Here is a 20,653-nt window from a genome sequence, read left to right on the forward strand (position 1 = left end):
CTCTTTTCCTTTGAATCCCCCCGTAGGGGTACGGGTCCTGATCAATCACTTTCTTATCATCCTACCCGATTATACATGTACATTTCTTACAGCCTTGGTTGTATTGGAGTCCTTCTGCCCGTTTCCAGCTGGCTTTTACTGAGAATTATTCCACATGTAGATGCATTTTTGATATGTTTGTGGAGGGAAGTGAGCTCCATGTCCTCTTATTCTGCCATCTTGATCTGCTTTATTCCCCATCGAAAGTGAAAGTGTTAGTCGCTCAGTCATGAGCAACTCAGTCATGAGCTCAGTCATGAGCTTCCACCCCATGAACTACAGCCTGCCAGGCTCCTCTGCCCATGGGATTCTTCAGGCAAGAATACTGGAGTGGGTTGCCATTCCCTTCTCCAGGGGATCTTCCCGACCCAGGGACTAAACCCAGGTCTCCTCCATTGCAGGGAGATTCTCTACTGTCTGAGCTACCAGGGAAGCCCAATTCCCCATTACCTTCCTGATTTAATCTACAACTCTTCCTCTGATTCACTACATACCATCTAGACTGGCCTCCTGGCTTTTCCTTGAGCATGCTAGTTACACTCTCATCTCAGGGCATTTGCCTTTGCCATTCCCTTATCTGCCAGCTCTTTTCCTCCAGATCCTTCTTCATGGCTTGATCCTTCACCAGCTTTATAGCTTTATTTGAACGTCATCTTTTGTGAGGGCTTCCTTAATCTCCTATCTAACTAAAGCTACACAGCCTCTTATACAAAAATCCTCCTTGGCCCAAGCTTTCCTTGGGCTACTGGTCCTTATCAATACTGTATAATATCAGTTCAGTTCATGTCTGTCTCTTTGTGACCCCATGAACTGCAGCACACCAGGCTTCCCTGTCCACTATCTCCCTGAGTTTGCTCAAACTCATGTCCATTGAGTCGGTGATGCTACCTAAACATCTCATCTTCTGCTGCCTCCTTCTCCTTTTGCCTTCAATCTTTCTCCATCTTTTTCCAGTGAGTCAGCTCTTCCCATCAGGTGGCCAAAATATTGGAGCTTCTGCTTCAGCATCAGTCCTTCCAGTGAATATTCAGGACTGATTTCCTTTAGGATGGACTGATTGGATCTCCTTGCAGTCCAAGGGACTCTCAAGAGTCTTCTCCAACACCACAGTTCAAAACTCAATTCTTCAGCATTCAGCTTTCTTTATGGTCCAACTCTCACATCCATACGTGACTACTGGAAAAACCCTAGCTTTGACTAGACAGACCTCTGTTGGCAAAGTAATGTTTCTACTTTTTAATATGCTATCTAGGTTTGTCATAGCTTTTCTTCCAAAGAGCAAGTGTCTTTTAATTTTATGGCTTCTTCTTATTTTTACTGCCTGTATCACCTCACCAGGAAATAAACTCCATGAGGGTAGTTTTTGTTCACTGATACTTCATTTACTTAGCACTTAGAACAGTGTCTGGCATATTGAATGTGTTTGTTGTTGATGATTATCGAATGATTCATAACAAGTATTTCTTATTCAAAAGGCATATCTTAAAGAAAATATGAAGTTTTAGTTCTACAGGTATGAATTCACACATAACAGGGCAGAAAGAAATATGTTTACTAAAAATTTAAAAGACACTCACGAATGGAAGGTATCATTGCTTTGCTGTTCACAGAATATGCCTACACAGTCCTTCTGTTCTTTTGGAGTGTAGCCTTTATCATACAGTTGTGTCAGCCCAATTGTGAAAGAAAACAAAACAAGAAGAAACATTCCAAGAAATTTTCCAAAATCTTGTAACATCTGTCCCATTGAAATCTGTGGAAATATTACATAGGTGTTCATTAAAATCATCTGGAAAACAAAAATATGAAAAACTAAATGACCAGGCAAGAAAATATATAATCCACAAAGCTATTCTTCTTTTTCCCCTGTGAGATATTTCGGCACTTAAAAACATCAAAAATCCAGTTACCAAACAAAAAGCCATTCTGATCATGCCAGCACTGTGAGTATTAGATGGTACCTTCCTGGAATCTGGACCAAGTCTGCAGAGGATATTGTTGCTATGCAGATACAGGAAGAGCCATGGAGATTGAAGAAAAGGCCTAATTTGCAAGGGATGAAAGGAAAATTCCTTGCTAAAACCTAAAGGGAAATAAATGCTTACATTTACAGTTTCGTCAAGTTTACAAATACAAAACCATTATGACATTAAGTCTTCAAATTTTGTAACCAATTCTAAACCAAGTCTTAAAGAACAACATTTACTCCTTGAGGACTGACCTAGTCTCTGTTGCCAGGGTGATGAATTTTCATTTGAGGTCTATTAATAAAAAAGTATATGTGTTAAGTCAAATGAGAGGGTCTAATACTTGTATGTGAGTATCTTTTGTAATTTAGATATGTGTAGCACATCTGGAAGCTTTAAGCCTAATTTCTCCTTCAATACTCTTTCAAAATCTGGGGAATAGGTGCTTTTCATAAATTCCATACAAATTTGGAGACTAATTTAACATTACCTTTTGACCCTGAAATTCTATGCCTAGGAATTGAGCCCATAGGAAGTACACAAAGATGCATTACATACAAGGATTTTCACTGGAGCATTGTAGCAAAAATTAGAACATTCTAAAGTTGTTGTTAGAAAGAATGGAGTTCGATGTGCTGACGTAGAAAGGTACCTAGAAAACATTAAGTCAAAAAGGCAAAGTACACGATAGTATTATAACAGCTATTTTTTACAGAATAGATCAAATATATTTTTTCATATAGATAAAGTTTGATATGCACAGGAAATTCCTGAAAGTTTACACAAGAAACTATTAACAGTGACTACCTATAGGACTAGGGGTGTGGAAGGCAGACTTTCTCACTTTATACTCCTTTGAATCTTCTTTGCTATATGCATTTTTTAAGATATAAAAGTTAGTGTTTAGAAATAATCCTTCCTCAAAGGTAACCAGGTCAAATTTATATAATTAGTTAATCTAACTTCAAATAAAATTCTGAACTGCCTCAAGCCTGCCAACATAACATATGCCAGTTGCCAATGTTACAAACAGTACGAGCAGGCAAGTGGCCAAGCCCCTCCAGCCCACTAAAGTGAGCCAGCTAATTAAGTAGAAGAGGTGCTAAAATTTTCAGGCACAGCACAAGCTAGTATTTCAGGCAACTTGGAGTGGATAGGTCCACCAGGCCTGATGTCTGTGCATTTGATCAGCGTGTGGTAGTTTCCAAAATCTCATGCTTCCCTCACTTGGCCCTCTTGCAAAATTCTGATGGAAGAAACAGAGAGCTTTTAGAATTGGAAAGCTCAAATTGTGTGAGAAAGAGGAGAAATCCATTTCTCTCTTCATCAAGGATAGCTTTATTATGTCATTTTGGAAAGGAATCATTTATTCAGATTACAAGTGCTTAGAATAAAGCCATGTCACGTTAGTAGAGAACCTAATAACGTATGACGGTTAAGAATATAACAACTGCTTTAGATAATGATAGAAAAGACTACATTTGAAGAAAATTTAGACACTGCAAGCTTAAAGGTAGTTTCAAAAATTCAGTCTGAAAGTAAAATTCTTCATTTAATATTACTAAGTTTTAAAGACAAGTGTAATTCAATTTCAGTATCAAGATGAGCAATAATTGATAAGAACACCACAAACTTCATGACTTGTTTTTTAAAAACATGATATTAATTCTTGTATAAGATGGAAGAACCAAAGTTAGCTACAGTGGATATCACTGATGTGGACATTAGCTTGAAGAGCATATTTATGAAACATTCATGTGAAAGGCAAACATGAAAAGTAGTAAATTAATTTTAGTCTGAGAAATATTATAAGGCTTATTTGTAAAAATAACAATCATGCTTTCTTAAATATTTACTTATTTAAAACTAGTTAGCAGTTTTACTTGAGAAATGAGAACAGTTAAGTAGTAAAAAAAGATAGTAATTTAAAAATTAATACTGAAATTTATATAATAGTATACACAGCGAAAAATATTTTCCTAGTAATCAGAAAAATGGAAATTAAAGAAAACTACTATGATAACAGAACAAACGAGAACATTAAAGCTATGAATGTGATGAACATACTGTTTTTTTGTGTGACTGAAAATTAATACATCCTTTTATATAGAAATTTGGGACTTCCACGGTGGCTCAGACGGTAAAGCGTCTGTCTACAATAGGGGAGATCCGGGTTCAATCCCTGGATCGGGAAGATCTCCTGGAGAAGGAAATGGCAACCCACTCCAGTATTCTTGCTTGGAAAATTCCATGGACTGTGGAACCTGGTAGGCTACAGTCCATGTGGTCGCAAAGAGTCGGACACGACTGAGCAACTTCACTTCACTTTATATAGAGATACTGAGGTACCATGAGAATCCTATCTTTTAATATGTTAATACTACTTAAGATGAATTATCTAAGAGCCCACCAGGGTCTTCTGTCCATGGAATTCTCCAGGCCAGAACACTGTAGTGGGTAGCCATTTCCTTCTCCAGGGGATCTTCCCAACCCAGGGACTGAACCTGGGTCTTATGCATTGCAGGCAGATTCTTTACCATCTGAGCCACCAGGGAAGCCCAAGACATCCTTATGTGTGCTCTGTCACTCAGTCATGTCCGACTCTTTGCGACCCCATGGACTGTAGCCCGCCAGGCTCCTCTGTCCATGGGGTTTTCCAGGCAGAATACTAGAGAGGGTTGTCATTTCCTACTCCAGGGGAATCTTCCCAACCCAGGGATCGAACCCAAGTCTCTTGTGTCTCCTGCATTGGCAGGCGGGTTCTTTACCACTGAGCCACCTAGGAAGCCAAGATAGCCTTATGAAATAATTTAACATAAGAAAAAGCCTCATATACAGAACACTGTGTAGAATAGCAGAAATATGCTAAATGCCTGATAGAAGAAAGAGTTGATATCATTAGGGTGCATATCAAGTGTCAAATTTAAAAAGTTGTTGACAAGAGTTACAAAAATAACTTCTAGTCATTCCTCTTCCAAATCTTTCTTGTGAAAAACCCATAATTATTTGTAGAAAAGTTCTATCTAATCAAGCTATTCATGTGCAAAACGTCCTTTACATCTGTCAAAACAAAGTGGACTACGTTTCTCACACTATATACAAAAGTCTGAAGCCATAAAACTACAAGAAAACACAAGCAGTATGCTTTCTGTCACTGGTCTTAGCAATATATCTTTGGATATGTTGAACAGTAAGGGAGGAAAAAACAAAAATAAACAAATGGGACCTATTGAAACTTAAACACTTTTGCAAGGCATGGGAAACCATCAACAAAATTAAAAGCCAGCACACTGAATGGGAGAAGATATGTGCAAACACAAAATATACAGAGAAATCACAACTCAAGCTTCCTGACTCTCTCTAAGCACCCCCTCAGTCATGCTCCCAAGTCCTTTGTATGTAATCTCTGTATTTTTCACTTTATACCAATATTTATGTTTGTCTCTTCTAGCAGTCAATCACTGCTGAATCAGGATCATTTTATATATCCCATACAGGATAATTCTATGACCTTGATTTGCCTGTTATAGTCCCAGTTCAGAGCTGTAGTCCCAACTTAGTAATGAAAAACATTCTTTTCATTCTCCAAAGTGTCTCTATAAGAATAATAAATTATGGCCATTCTAACTAAGGGAGAGAACTGGACTCCTACTATATAATCAGTTATAATAGAAGTCTGTCAGCTTCTAAATCTATAAAAATTTGGAAGGACAAAATGTTAGTAAATGGAGATAAATTTAACAGATAACTGCAGTAATCACATAAAAACATTATCTGATATAGCAGGTTATGTATGTAAAGAAAAAAAGTTACACTTGAGCTACAGTAGTTAACTTATTGTCAATTTTCCTCACAACTGGGTCAATCTATTTTAATTGAGTTCCTGGGTTATGACTAACAAAATGGGAAAAAATGTTTTACAAATCTTCTGCACAAAATGATTTAGACTTCTTTCTCACTAATATGTTATACAAGTCTGTCATGTTAATAAGACTAGTCTGGAAAACAAATGTCTTTATTGGAGAAATTTTTTTTAAGTAAATACCTGAAGATAGGACTACAGAGATTCCTATTCAATTTCTATTTTTCATCCTCTTTCCGACTAACCAGACCTTAGTTTCTTGGGGGGCAATATGTTCAATTAAGGGCTTCCCAGGTGGCATTAGTGGTAAAGAACCCGCCTGCCAATGCAGGAGACATAAGAAACGTGGGTTCGATCCCTGGGTCAGGAAGATCCCTTGAAGGAGGGCAACCCACTCCAGTTTTCTTGCCTGGAAAAACCTATAGACAGAGGAGCCTGGTGGGCTACAGTCCATAGCGTTGCAAAGAGTCAGCTGCAACAGAAGCAACTTAGTACAGCATGGCACGGTACAGCATGGCACGGCACAGCATGCTCAATTAAAAAAGTACTCATCTCTTCAGAGACACAAATAGCCATGTGACCCAATTCTGGCCAATGAGTTATAAGTGGAAGTATTTGGTAGGCCTCAAGGAAAAATAACTGTCCTCTTGTAGAAAAAAAGAAAGACAGCAGGCTCATGCTTTTTGCCTTCCCCTTTTTCCTGCTGAATGCAGACTTGATATAATGACTTGGAGCAGGGAGCCTACAACCCAGAGAAGCAGTCATACTCTAAACAAGTTTATACATTTGCAAAATTCATCAAACTATCCAGTTAGGATGGGTGCATTTTCCTATATGGAAAATGATACCTTAATAAAGATAATTTTTATTATTTATTTTTTGGCCACACCCCACAGCATGTGGGATCTAGTTCCTTGACCAGGGATCAAACCCACGCCCCCTGCATCGGGAACAGGGTGTCATAACCACTGGACCACCAGGGAAGTCCCGAGATAATTTTTAAAAAATCATTTGCTGGACTAGATCGTAACCTTTTAACATATATTATGATTAACTTATAGCCCTTTTTAAAAAATAGGAACAAAATAAATATTTGTTAGCCTGACTTTAATTATTTGTTAGTTCTGTGGCTATCTGAACAATATAAAGTACTCTGCTGGTGGAGGAAAAATACACACCACAGTTAAAAAGACAAATATCCCCTTATGCAGTATTTGTATACACATCTGCAGTTCTTTGGGGAAGAGATTAAGTCAGGAAGACCTGACTCAACTGTTCTCAGAAAAAGAAACAAATAATTTACTAAGAAATAATAACATCAGTTCAGTTCAGTCGCTCAGTCGTGTCCAACTCTCTGCGACCCCATGAACTGCAGCAAGCCAGGCCTCCCTGTCCATCACCAACTCCCGGAGTCTACCCAAACCCATGTTCATCGAGTCGGTGATGCCATCCAACCATCTCATCCTCTGTCGTCCCCTTCTCCTCCTGCCCCCAATCCTACACAGCATTAGGGTCTTTTCCAATGAGTCAACTCTTCGCATGAGGTGGCCAAAGTATTGGAGTTTCAGCTTCAACATCAGTCCTTCCAATGAACACCCAGGATTGATCTCTTTTAGGATGGATTGATTGGATCTCCTTGCAGTCCAAGGGACTCTCAAGAGTCTTCTCCAACACCACAGTTCAAAAGCATCAATTCTTCGGCGCTCAGCTTTCTTCACCGTCCAACTCTCACATCCATACATGACCACTGGAAAAACCATAGCCTTGACTAGACGGACTTTTGTTGGCAAAGTAATGTCTCTGCTTTTAAATATGCTATCTAGGTTGGCCGTAACCTTCCTTCCAAGGAGTAAGCGTCTTTTAATTTCATGGCTGCAGTCACCATCAGCAGTGATTCTGGAGCCCAAAAAAGTAAAGTCTGACACTGTTTCCACTGTTTCCCTATCTATTTCCCATGGAGTGATGGGACCAGATGCCATGATCTTAGTTTTCTGAATGTTGAGCTTTAAGCTAACTTTTTCACTCTCCTCCTTCACCTTCATCAAGAGGCTCTTCAGTTCTTCTTCACTCTCTGCCATAAGGGTGGTGTCATCTGCATATCTGAGGTTATTGATATTTCTCCCGGCAATCTTGACTCCAGCTTGTGTTTCTTCCAGCCCAGCATTTCTCATGATGTACTCTGCATATAAGTTAAATAAGCAGGGTGACAATATACAGCCTTGACGGACTCCTTTTCCTATTTGGAACCAGTCTGTTGTTCCATGTCCAGTTCTAACTGTTGTTTCCTGACCTGCATACAGGTTTCTCAAGAGACAGGTCAGATGGTCTGGTATTCCCATCTCTTTCAGAATTTTCCACAGTTTATTGTGATCCACACAGTCAAAGGCTTTGGCATAGTCAATAAAGCAGAAATAGATGTTTTTCTGGAACTCTCTTGCTTTTTCGATGATCCAGCAGATATTGGCAATTTGATCTCTGGTTCCTCTGCCTTTTCTAAAACCAGCTTGAACATCTGGAAGTTCACGGTTCACGTATTGCTGAAGCCTGGCTTGGAGAATTTTGAGCATTACTTTACTAGCATGTGAGATGAGTGCAATTGTGCGGTAGTTTGAGCATTCTTTGGCATTGCCTTTCTTTGGGATTGGAACGAAAACTGACCTTTTCCAGTCCTGTGGCCACTGTTGAGTTTTCCAAATTTGCTGGCATATCGAGTGCAGCACTTTCACAGCATCACCTTTGAGGATTTGAAATAGATCAACTGGAATTCCATCACCTCCACTAGCTTTGTTCGTAGTGATGCTTTCTAAGGCCCACTTGACTTCAGATTCCAGGATGTCTGGCTCTAGGAGAGTGATCACACGATCGTGATTATCTGGGTCGTGAAGATCTTTTTTGTACAGTTCTTCTGTGTATTCTTGCCACCTCTTCTTTATATCTTCTGCTTCTGTTAGGTCCATACCATTTCTGTCCTTTATCGAGCCCATCTTTGCATGAAATGTTCCTTTGGTATCTCTAATTTTCTTGAAGAGATCTCTAGTCTTTCCCAATCTGTTGTTTTCCTCTATTTCTTTGCATTGATCGCTGAGGAAGGCTTTCTTATCTCTCCTTGCTATTCTTTGGAACTCTGCATTCAGATGGGTATATCTTTCCTTTTCTCCTTTGCTTTTTGCTTCTCTTCTCTTCCCAGCTATCTGTAAGGCCTCCTCAGAGAGCCATTTTGCTTTTTTGCATTTCTTTTCCATGGGGATTTTCTTGATCCCTGTCTCCTGTACAATGTCACGAACCTCTGTCCATAGTTCATCAGGCACTCTATCAGGTCTAGTCCCTTAAATCTATTTGTCACTTCTACTGTATACTCATAAGGGATTTGATCTAAGGCATATCTGAATGGTCTAGTGGTTTTCCCTACTTTCTTCAATTTAAGTCTGAATTTGGCAATAAGCAGTTCATGATCTGAGCCACAGTCTGCTCCTGGTCTTGTTTTTGCTGACTGTATAGAGCTTCTCCATCTTTGGCTGCAAAGAATACAATCAATCTGATTTCAGTGTTGACCATCTGGTGATGTCCACGTGTAGAGTCTTCTCTTCTGTTGTTGGAATAGGGTGTTTGCTATTACCAGTGCATTCTCGTGGCAAAACTCTATTAGCCTTTGCCCTGCTTCATTCTGTACTCCAAGGCCAAACTTGCCTGTTACGCCAGGTGTTTCTTGACTCTCATGTATAATAATCATATTACTTTGAATAAATAAAAGCTCAATTTCCTTAACTGTAAAAGTACTATAAAGAGTAAAGCTAGACTACATAAACTGTGAAATTTTTAGCTCTAAACATGCTATTTTCTGGGCTTCCTTTGTGGTCCAGTGGTTAAGAATCTGCCTGCCAATGCAGGGGACACGGATTCAATCTGCTCCAGAAAGATCCCACATGGCAAGGAGCAACTAAGCCTGAACACAACAACTGGGCCTGTGCTCTAGAGCCCGGGAGCTGCAACTACCAAGCCTGTGAGCCACAACGACTGAGACTGTATGCCTAGAGACTGTGTTCCACAACTGGGGAAGTCACCACAATGAGAGGACCACACTTCCGCAGCTAGAGAGTAGCCCCCACTCTCCACAACCACAGAAAGTCTGCACCCAGCAACAAAGATCTAGCACAGCCAAAATAAATAAATCTTTAAAAAAATTAAATACGCCATTTTCTAACTTATTATGTTTAATAGTTACTGAGTAATGTGAGGAAGTATTTTATGAAATATAACTTATTTTCAAAACCATCATGAAGTATGAACTCTGCACAACAACTCCCTTATATTTATCACTTAAAACTTTAAATGTGAAGTTCATCTTGGTAAAAAGCAAATTTTTATGTCCGTCTACTGTATGAAATATTTATTTCAAATACATCCATGTTTGTGGACTTGGAAAGAGGGACGATGGACCACAACTTAATAAAATTCTGGATATCTGAAAGCAAAGGATTATCATTCAGCCAGAAATAAAGCAGATGAACATGCTGTTACTTTTTCAACTGTTAATTATTTTCAAAAGCAAAGTTTAGTTCTGACATCATGAGACACAATATTCCAGTGGACAAGAAAAAGGTGTAGTAGCTTTAACAAATATTCTATAAGACACTGTAACTGCTTACCTGTAATGGACCCAAGATAGAGCTTGTTGTATACATAAAAAAGAGACGAAGATAACTCAGAACATTGGCAAATGCAAAAAGTCCCTCTGCCACCAGCGTAGGGTGGAATGCATCCCAGTCCTTCCGATCCGCAAAATCATGAAACTAAGATTAGGAAGAAAAAGCCAAAGATCAGTGGTTCTCTCAACTTAGGAAAATAAAAACAAATACTCTGACGTTGAAAGAAAACCATTTTGTCTCTCCTTGTGGCAGAACTCCATTTATGTTTCATAAACTTCTCTTTTAATAGAAATAACATTGTTTTAAATAAATAGATGATTTCTACATATGTGGAGCAGTATCAATTGTGTTCCATGAAGAGCTTTTCTCAGAAATTTTCATGCTTTAAAAAACGAAATAATTTTTTAAAGATGGTCATTAAACTTTTTATGAATGAAATTTTTACTAGTCTTTCTTAAATTCCACAACACAAGCTTAAAATTAATTAGCTTTCACATTAAATTAAGCCAGCTACTTGACTCAAGATTCTACAAGCACCACAGAGGCTCTTCTCCCTTCTAAACAAGAAGAAGAAAAAGGGTGTATTATTATACCTAGACACAGAGTAACCACATGTTTCAACTGCCTGGGACACTCCCAGATTACATACCAGTTTTCCTGGCATAACTACTAATTGTGCTTTCCTTCATTTGTGTATCTTGGTTTGAAATAATAAAATTAAATGGGTACCCTGCTTCTAGAGGGTATTCTAAGAGACCAGTCTTAAAAAGGGACCAGTCTAAAAAAACCAATGACCATCAACCTCTATCTAACCATTTATCTATATGTGATCAATTTTTATTCTCTTAATAACCTCACAACTCTGGTCATTGAACATACCTAATAAACATGTTCTGTACTACTGATCAAATACAGGAATAGAGTTTTTAACAAACTGGTATAAGAAAACCAGTTTGCTTTCTCTCTAGTCTGTAAATTAGCGAAAACTCAAAAAATATTATATAATAGTTCCTTGAATGTGACACCTCAGAATTCTAAACTTAGGGGTAAACAAAGATAGTCAACATAACCTCCGTTACCATTCCTGGGCTTTAAATCAATCTTTATAAAAGTAACATTGTAAGATGTCTATAAGGTTGGATTTTTGTCAAATTTTAAATATAAAACTATAGGCATCAGAAAATTATAAAATTTACATCACTTTTTAAGCTATGGGAGATAACCGTCATGATTTGGAATGTATAAAACACTATAATGAATTCCATTCAGATAAACTTTTCCCTGGTAAATATAACCAATTTAAATAACTTTGTGTTCTCATTTTAAGTAATAGGTAAATGAACCTAGCTCGGATGTAAGGAATTGGCATTTGGTAGAAAGAAAATGCCTGAACAGACCTGGATTTAAATCCAGTCTTGGTTTCTTACTGTGTGGTCTTGGACAAGTTACTTATTATCTCTGAGCTTCCTTTTCCTTATTTGCAAAATGGGGATAAGGACATCTGTCTCATAGAATCCCTGTGAGAATAAAATGAGATAAAGTATAGCAAGTATCAACCAAGGTACCTGACATATAATAGGTAACCAACATTTAAATGTAATTAACACCCTTGAAATTATTAGAAAGGAAGGAAACAATGGGCACTATTTCCTTGCCAAAGATAGGTTTAAAATGAAAACACACATCAGACACCGATTTGGGCCAAAGTAACTCTGAGATCCATAGCTAAATATCTTGGGTTTTTCCTAAATAAACTTCACTTGTGCCTTCAATTGACATAGTTAATAGTCACCTTGTTGTGAGCAACCACTTTGAGGGCAAAGGTTGCCAAATAAAGTGAATTCATGACAAAACTGAGCTGATTACGAGATTCTTCTAAAAAGTCTTCCAACCCTTCATACCAGAGTCTTTTAATGTCTGACCATATCATTCCTAAAAAAAAGAAAAAAAAAATCAGACGATGCTCTCTTAATTCAGTAATAAATTTAAAAAAATACATTAAGATTCAAAGTATTAAATAAATAACGTGTCATCTGTAGCCTCATTCATAAGAAAAAAAATAACATTCAGTAAAAAGTTCTTAAAATCTGAAAGAAAAGGAATCTTAAGCTTCATCTGACAGTATCTTTCCCAGAGAGGGATTTTAATAAATGATGTGAAACAAGCATAAGAAAACAAATAAATTGTTGTTAAATGTCCCCTCCCCAAAGGCTCAGTTCCTGATAATTTTCTTTTCTCTATCTACACTCACTCCTACAGTGACCTCATCCAGTCTGGTCTAATGGCTTTAAATAGTATCTATGTGGTAGACTTTCAAATTTTTAAATTCAACCTGTATTTATACGATAGTAAGTATCTCTAAACCTCTCTCCTAAACTTAACTTGCACAGGTACTTGGCTACTCTAAATTTCAAACTGGATGTCGTAACATGTCCAAACTGAACTCCTAGTCTCGGCCCTCAAGCTCACAGCACTTGAAGACTTCCGTATCTCAGTTGATGGCAACTCCATCCTAGATGCTCACTCTAAATGTCCTTGCCTGACTCTTGACTGATACTCTCTTAAATCACACATTCAATGCAATAGTAAGTCTGTTGGCTCTATTTTCAAAATATAGTTAGGATCTAACCTTTCTCACCACTACTTCAAATTCAAGCCACTATCTTCTCTGGCTTGAATGTCTGAAACAACCTACTGGGTCTCCCTGCTTCTACCCTGTTTTCCCTGAAATCTATTCTCAACACAGCAATCAGAACAATCTTTTTAAAATGCAAGTGTTATTTCTCTCATCAAAACCCTGTAGCAAGTCCCAGAGGAGAAAGAATTAACTTCAGGACAGAACTCTTTCCCCCTGGGAACAAAACCTCATGCTATCATCTATTAAAGTGGTTTCCTTAGAAATGTACTATGTTAAGGAAAGTATGGCAAGTCAGCTGTGTTCAACATTGTTATAAAAACAATCACTGACTGGGAAACTGCATAAGTGGAATCATAGACCCCAAAAGTATATACAAACAGGACTATATAAAACATGTTAAGAAACACAGGTTTCAGCGTCTCTGTGTGATGTTTCTTTAACTTGAAGTGTGCCTGTAGCGGGAACTACACTCTGAGGCTTTATAAGATATCCAGATTTATAAGAAATCCTGCCAGTTTTCAGGCTTCTCTGGCTGGGGTAGCCCACACCCATGAATATGGCCTCATTCCACACAACTGAGTGTGCCCCCTATGGGGCTGAGAAGCCCGTCTTTTGTGAGAATTGCCAATAAAGACGTATTTGAAGCTGTCATGCTTTATTTCCTGCCTTATATCCTTCTACAGAGCTAAGTAAATCTGGTGTCAGGTTTCCGCCTATGGTGTCTAGCAAATGTGAATGTTAATAAGAACCTAAGACCACTGCTGCTGACTGTGCATAGCGGGCACAGCATACTGCACCCTCCCTTACATCTCCTTTTATTCAGAGTCAAAACCAAATTTTTTACAACGGTCTCTGAGGCCCTACATTACCTCTCCTCTTGGATCTCCTCTCCTCTCAATCTTTCCTTCCACTACGCTAGTCATACTGGCCTCCCGGCTTCCTTGCTGTTCTCTGAACACTCAAAACTCCCAAAATGGACACTGGCTCTTCTTCCAGCTAGAAGCTCCTCGTCTAGACACCCATCTTGCATCTTTGCTCACCACCTATTCTGATTGTCCTATTTAAAATCGCAAATTTATGCCCGTCACTCTCAATCCTCCAACTCTGCTTCTCTTTCTTTTCCCTTAGTACTTATCACTTTTAAACAATGGACATAGTTTACTTATTATGTCTATTATTAACTATCTTTCTCCCACTTTGGGTAAAAACTCTTCAAAGGTAAGAATATTTATCAACCAATGTTCTTAATGTCCTAAATAGTGCCTGATACACATAAGGTGCTCAAAAAACTTGCTCAATGAATAAATACACATAAATAAATACCAACCAAACAAAAACTTCCTTCCTCTTCTTTGGCCAGAAGTTTCTCCAGTTTTATATTCCTAGGAGTACCAGAGAACAGTACTGCAATCGAGGATTGCTTTATGATACATTCCTCCATTAAGATATTTTTAAGAAGAATGTAAAGTGACTGCAAGGAGATCAAACCAGTCAACCCTAAAAGAAATCAACCCTGAATATTCATCAGAAGGACTGATGCTAAAGCTGAAGCTCCAATACTTTGGCCACATGCTGTGAAGAACCAACTTATCGGAAAAGACCCTGATGCTAAGAAAGACTGAAGGCAAAAGGAGAAGAGGGCAACAGAAGACGAGATGGTTAGATAGCATCAGTTACTCAATGGACACGAACTTGAGCAAATTCTGGGGAGACCGTGGAAGACAGGGAAGACTAGCATGCTGCAGTCCGTGGGGTCACAAAGAGCTGGACATGACCTAGTGACTGCTGCTGCTGCTGCTAAGTCTCTTCAGTCATGTCCGACTCTGTGCGACCCCATAGACAGCAGCCCACCAGGCTCCCCCGTCCCTGGGATTCTCCAGGCAAGAACACTGGAGTGGGTTGCCATTTCCTTCTCCAAAGCGTGAAAGTGAAAAGTGAAAGTGAAGTCGCTCTGTCGTGTCCAACCCTTAGCGACCCCTGGACTGCAACCTACCAGGCTCCTCCGTCCATGGGATTTTCCAGGCAAGAGTACTGGAGTGGGGTGCCATTGCCTTCTCCAGTGACTGAACAACAACAAATGACAAAAGAACATAGTGCTGTAACCTACATATGGGTGAAGATCAAGTTAAGCCATCAGGATCATCCTCTGGCCCACCAGTAGACAGAATAAGTCCCCTGGGAAAAGTATTTCGAGAGTATTCTTGAAAAACTCTGTTCATAATATCTTAATTATACAGAACTCATACTTTATGTACAAGATCACTTTTAAATATTTGCAGATCTGACACAGAAAATACTTTTTTTGGAATTCCATTTCGATGAGCTTCTATTTAAAATGAATAGGGACTTCCCTGGTGGTCCAGTGGCTAAGAGTCTGTTCTCCCAACGCAGGGGGCCCGGGTTCGATCCCTGGTCAGGGAATTAGATTCCACACGCCACAACTAAAGATCCTTTATGCTGCAACTAAGAGCTGACACAGCCAAATAAATATTTTTAAAAATTTAAAATAAAATAGATAAAAACTATCAAAAATGTTAAAGCAAATAACTCACATTAACCCAAACACTGTATCACTAAAACACTAAACTAAGATGCTTACAGAAATAAGTGTTTTATTTCTGTAAAATGCAATATTATATCTAAATGGAACTCTTGACAAAAATTACAACATGGATTGGATAAGATTTTGATTTAAAAAAGGCAGATATATGAAAGAACATTAAGTACCACTGACAGGTATTTTCCCATCTCTTATGCAACACCCCACACCAGAATGAAGCTAATACACTTGATCTATTTCACATTTCTGAAATGGATTGGAAGAACACAACAATTTTAAACTATTATAAGCAACACAATCACTACATAATCAATGGAATATATATACATATATACAATTATTAATATTAGCAAAACTGTAATCTCATCATTTGGGGATTCCTCAAAGCTTGCTCTCAAGTCCCATCTTCTCATTTTATACTTTCTCACGTGTCTCATGCATGCCCATAGTTTTATATACAACATATATGTAGATTACTTGCATACTGCTAACTCACGCTTAAACTTCCTCTTGAATTCTAGACTATGAAATCAACCAACTGGAAGATTGATATCTCTTTTGAGTATCTCAAAGACTTTTCAACTTCGACATATCCAAAACCACTCTCAGAATCTATTCTCTCACAAATTCCCAAACTTAGTACTCTTCCGGAATACTTACATTGCTTAATAATGTTCCTCCTCCTCTCCTCCTATATATATATATATATATGGAAATATATATATGTATATGTGACATGTATATATATGTATACACATGTATGTATGTGATATGTATATGTGTGTGATAGGTATATCTGATATATATATATTTCCATGTTCTATCTGCTTTACTTTGTAAATCTCTCTTGAATCTGTTTCTCTCTTTTTCTATTACAACCATCCTAAGTTCAAGGTATCCATCAGCTTATTGCAACAGGCTCTTTACTGGTCTCCCTTGGACTTCCCTGGTGGCTCAGAGGTTAAAGCGTCTGCCTCCAATGCGGGAGACCTGGGTTCGATCCCTGGGTCAGGAAGATCCCCTGGAGAAGGAAATGGCAAACCACTCCAGTATTCTTGCCTGGAGAATCCCATGGATGGAGGAGCCTGGTAGGCTACAGTCCATGGGGTCGCAAAGAGTCGGACACGACTGAGCGACTTCCCTTTCCCTTTCCTTTCTCCATCTACTCTTGCCATAGCTCTTCTTCCCAACCCATTCTCTAAACTGTAGCCAAAATGATCTTGTCACTTACCCACTTAAAAAGTCAGTAGTTTCCCAATGTTCTTAGTATTAAGTTAAAATTACTTAACATGGCCGACAAGGCTGTCCTGGGTCTAGTTGTAAAATCCGTATCTATGGCTTCATCCTGAATTCCACTTCTCTTGCTCTCCTTGCTCCACCATTACTCAGTCCCTTCTTTGTGCCTCTTGCCACAGGGTCCTTGGATGTAACTTTTATATCAGCCTAGAATATTTTCTCTCCCAATTCTCCAAGTTGACTCGTATTTATTCTTTAAATTTTAGCTTATTTATCACTTCTTCAGGACAGCCTTTCCAATCCCCCAACTAGGTAAAAAGCCCTTATAATATGCTTGCCCTCTTAGCTCCAGCTTTACTTAGTAGCACTTAACTCATATATAATTATTTATTTTATCTGTGTGATTCTCAAGTTACTGAGTTTTTTAAAAACAATAATTAGATCATAAGCACCATGCATGTTAGGCCATATCTGTTTCTGCCTGTGTCGGGACAAAGCAGGTACATAACATTTCAAAATGTACCTTTTTGTAAGGGCTGTTCTATCATATTCCAGCGGTTGAAAAAAAAAACACACCTAACTAAATGGATACCATTAACAGTCTGTGGATTCAACAACACATTGTTTTCTTTTTTTACCTTGCTCTTTATAATACAACCCTATTTATTTTTCTGGAGGGTTAAGGAAAATAACAGAAAATAAACGTACAAAAGCCAGGTGTCGTGAGTCAGGAGTCACCGTACTCATTTCATGAAAAAGTAAACTGAACCAAGGAATGCCTTTAAACAAGCAGGCAAATGATTCCTACATGTTTTCTTATAGCGATTTCAGATCTATATATTTAAGTAAGACAGAGCGATCTAATGACACAACAGGTTCAGAAGACATCCTGGGCAAAGTTTATTCAGATCTAATTGTTTCAAAGCAGAAGCTGGGCTGTGAAAAATAAAATACTTTCAGGAATTTTACTGGATTAATTCACACCGTACTCTTCTACTGAGAAAGCATATGTTTAGAAAATTAATAATATTGTAGGTACGTGTATTTATGTGTGTGTTCAATGTTATTGGAAACAAAGCCATTGTGATTAGAAAAGAGTAGCCATAGTTTTACATCTCTTATGAAATTCAATAACAGTAATATTTATGCTATCCAAAGAGTGGGATGATTCTTTGACTTCAGTGAGTTTTTCCCTCACTGCTAAGAAATATAAACTTTAATCTTACACAGAGCTGGCTACACTGAATCTTTACTTTACAAAACAAAGAAGACATTCTCTCTCTCTCACTATTATTTAAACAATAAATTATAGATAAATAATGTAAAATGTCCTTTCTTCACGATTAAGGTATATACAGCAATCTTTCAGAAACAGTTTAATGGAGGAAAGGTATTTCTTAGAGATTTCTTTCAGTCTAACCTACTCAATTAAAAAGATAAAGTTTACATTCAAAAGATCTACAATAATGCAGTCTGAAACCAAATATGATAAAGTATAAATTATTTCCTAAATTAAAATACTGAATTTTAGATATGATAGTGAAATATCAGAAACAGGAAACTATTAACAAGAAATTATTTAATTCTCTTTAACCTAAAATTCAGATGTACATTATTTTTACTATATCTACCTAATTTTAAACATTAATGCATCATGAATTGAATACTGCTAAAAGTAAAACTGATTTAAAGTCAAGTTACTTGAACTAATTTCCATATAAAATAAAAATCCCCAAATTCCTATGGCTGATTCATGTTGATGTATGGCAGAAAACAACATAATATTGTAAAGCAATTATCCTTCAGTTAGAAATAAATTAATAAAAAAATCCCAAATACAAATTATTTTTATATCTAAAGCACTAAAAGTGAACATTGTAATTAACTTTTTTCAAATTATTTAATAACTGAAAGACAAGAACATATTAAGTAGAGCTTCATAACATTAAAAAAAAATGAAATTTCAATATTCCTTTTATTCTACAGCAAATAGTAAAAAAAAAAAAGGTGGGAAATGCTGAGGTTAAAAACAAGGTTGAGGATCCAGAGGGAAATTAAGGAGATGTCATTAAAAGACCATAAACAGACAATGTAATTATACTTCAACTCCCCTCCTCCCAAAACCCCTCTCAAAAAGGGCAAGGGCAGTAAAAACTGCAGAAGGTCATTATTTATTTTACAGCATAATACTTATAAAAAAACAATTTTCAGCAAATAAAATGTCTTTTTAAAAGACTTATTTCTAAAGAGATATGGCTATCATTGTAAAGAACTGATTTACAGAATGAGTCACCAGGGAATGCTTTAAATCCAAATTTAAATAATGGTTCTATAATACAGATGGGCTTCCCCGATGCCTCAGCAGTAAAGAGTCCACCTACAATGCAGATGTGAGTTTGATCCCTGGATCAGGAAGATCCCCTGGAGGAGGAAATGGCAACCTACTCCAGTATTCTTGCCTGGGAAATCCCATGGACGGAGGAGCCTGGAGGGCTACAATCCAAAGAGTCAGGCATGACTGAGCAACTGAGCACAAACAGAGGTAAGGTAATATGCATCTGCAAAAGTTCATAGGTTCTTAAAAAAAAAACTAATCATATAACAAAATAGTTAACTCTTAAAATGCAACCAAGTATAAAATGTATATTTTAAAATACCTAAGAAAATGTTCATATTCTTATAACAAAAAAATTCATCAGCAAAATCTGTCTTTAACAATCATGAACAATTTTAGTAACTGAGAAAGGATTTTTAGCTTCCATGTAATTAAATCATATGAAGATATCTGCTTCCTTATTATCAAGTTTAAGGACATTTATCTTTTGTAAAAAAAATGTAAGCTACGTCTTCAATGATCATGTGCTTAGTCACTCAGTTGTGTCCGACTCTTTGCAACCCCTTGAACTGTAACCCGCCAGGCCCCTCTCTCCATGGGTATTGTCCAGGCAAGAATACTGGGAGTGGGTTGCCATGCCCTCCTCCAGGGGATCTTCCCAACCCAGGTATTGAACCCAGGTCTCCCGCATTGCAGGCAGATTCTTTACCATCTAAGTCACCAGGGAAGCCCCCCAAAATATGGAACGCTTCACGAATACAGCCATCTTCTCTGTATTGTTCCAATTTGAGTATATGTGCTGCCGAAGCGAGAACTCAATGATTATGGAAGTGTCCAAATTCTTGCCATATAAACTGTGTAAAATTATAAGCTGAATGCAGTTGATAATGCCACCAACCAAGGGAGAATTAACGGGCTAAATAAAGGCAGAACCTTTTCAACTAACTTGATACCTACCAACAATCCACAGTATAAGGAGATAGTCTATTCTTTCAAGGGCTGGCCCCATTGTGTTTTTCTTATCCTCATTGTAGACAAGAGAGTATAGGTTTAGTAACAGTAGGAATGTGAAATATGATGCTCCGTGAATAATAAATTTCATAAAAGGTGTGTGAATAATTCTGCCAAACTGAGATTTGGGAGCTATCAAATAACAAAGTGACAAAACTGGCCAAAAGATGCCAACTGTCAAAACAGTCATTATCTTCTTACAGGTAGGCTTACGACGGTAACCTGACATTTGTCCAAACCAAACAGTGTTCAGGAACTGCTGACAGTTGGACTGGGAAACAAACTGAAAAGGAAGCACACACATAAAAGTAAAATATAACTTGTAAATAGGATCCAATAGTACTATTATTTAATTGATA

General features: G+C 37.7%; 1 protein-coding gene across 14 annotated transcripts in view; it reads right to left on the bottom strand.

Moving 5' to 3' along the window:
• The window catches only part of TRPC1 (transient receptor potential cation channel subfamily C member 1), a 61,142-nt gene that overhangs the window by 6,788 nt on the left and 33,701 nt on the right, over positions 1–20,653 (bottom strand). For 8 of the 14 annotated variants that reach the window (XM_081569550.1, XM_081569551.1, XM_081569547.1 and 5 more), the window contains 4 exons: positions 20,241–20,577; positions 12,307–12,446; positions 10,515–10,658; positions 1,617–1,792 (listed from right to left, as the gene is read on the bottom strand). In XM_081569550.1, coding sequence (XP_081425676.1) covers positions 1,617–1,792; positions 10,515–10,658; positions 12,307–12,446; positions 20,241–20,577 — 797 coding nt within the window. Of the gene's footprint in view, positions 1–1,616; positions 1,829–10,514; positions 10,659–11,911; positions 12,032–12,306; positions 12,447–20,240; positions 20,578–20,653 lie in introns of those variants that run through there. The other 6 variants (XM_081569552.1, XM_081569557.1, XM_081569549.1 and 3 more) reach the window with 6 other exon arrangements.

This window comes from Giraffa tippelskirchi, chromosome 2, assembly GCF_054371585.1.
Source record: "Giraffa tippelskirchi isolate mGirTip1 chromosome 2, T2T-mGirTip1v1.2.pri, whole genome shotgun sequence".
NCBI lineage: Eukaryota > Metazoa > Chordata > Mammalia > Artiodactyla > Giraffidae > Giraffa > Giraffa tippelskirchi.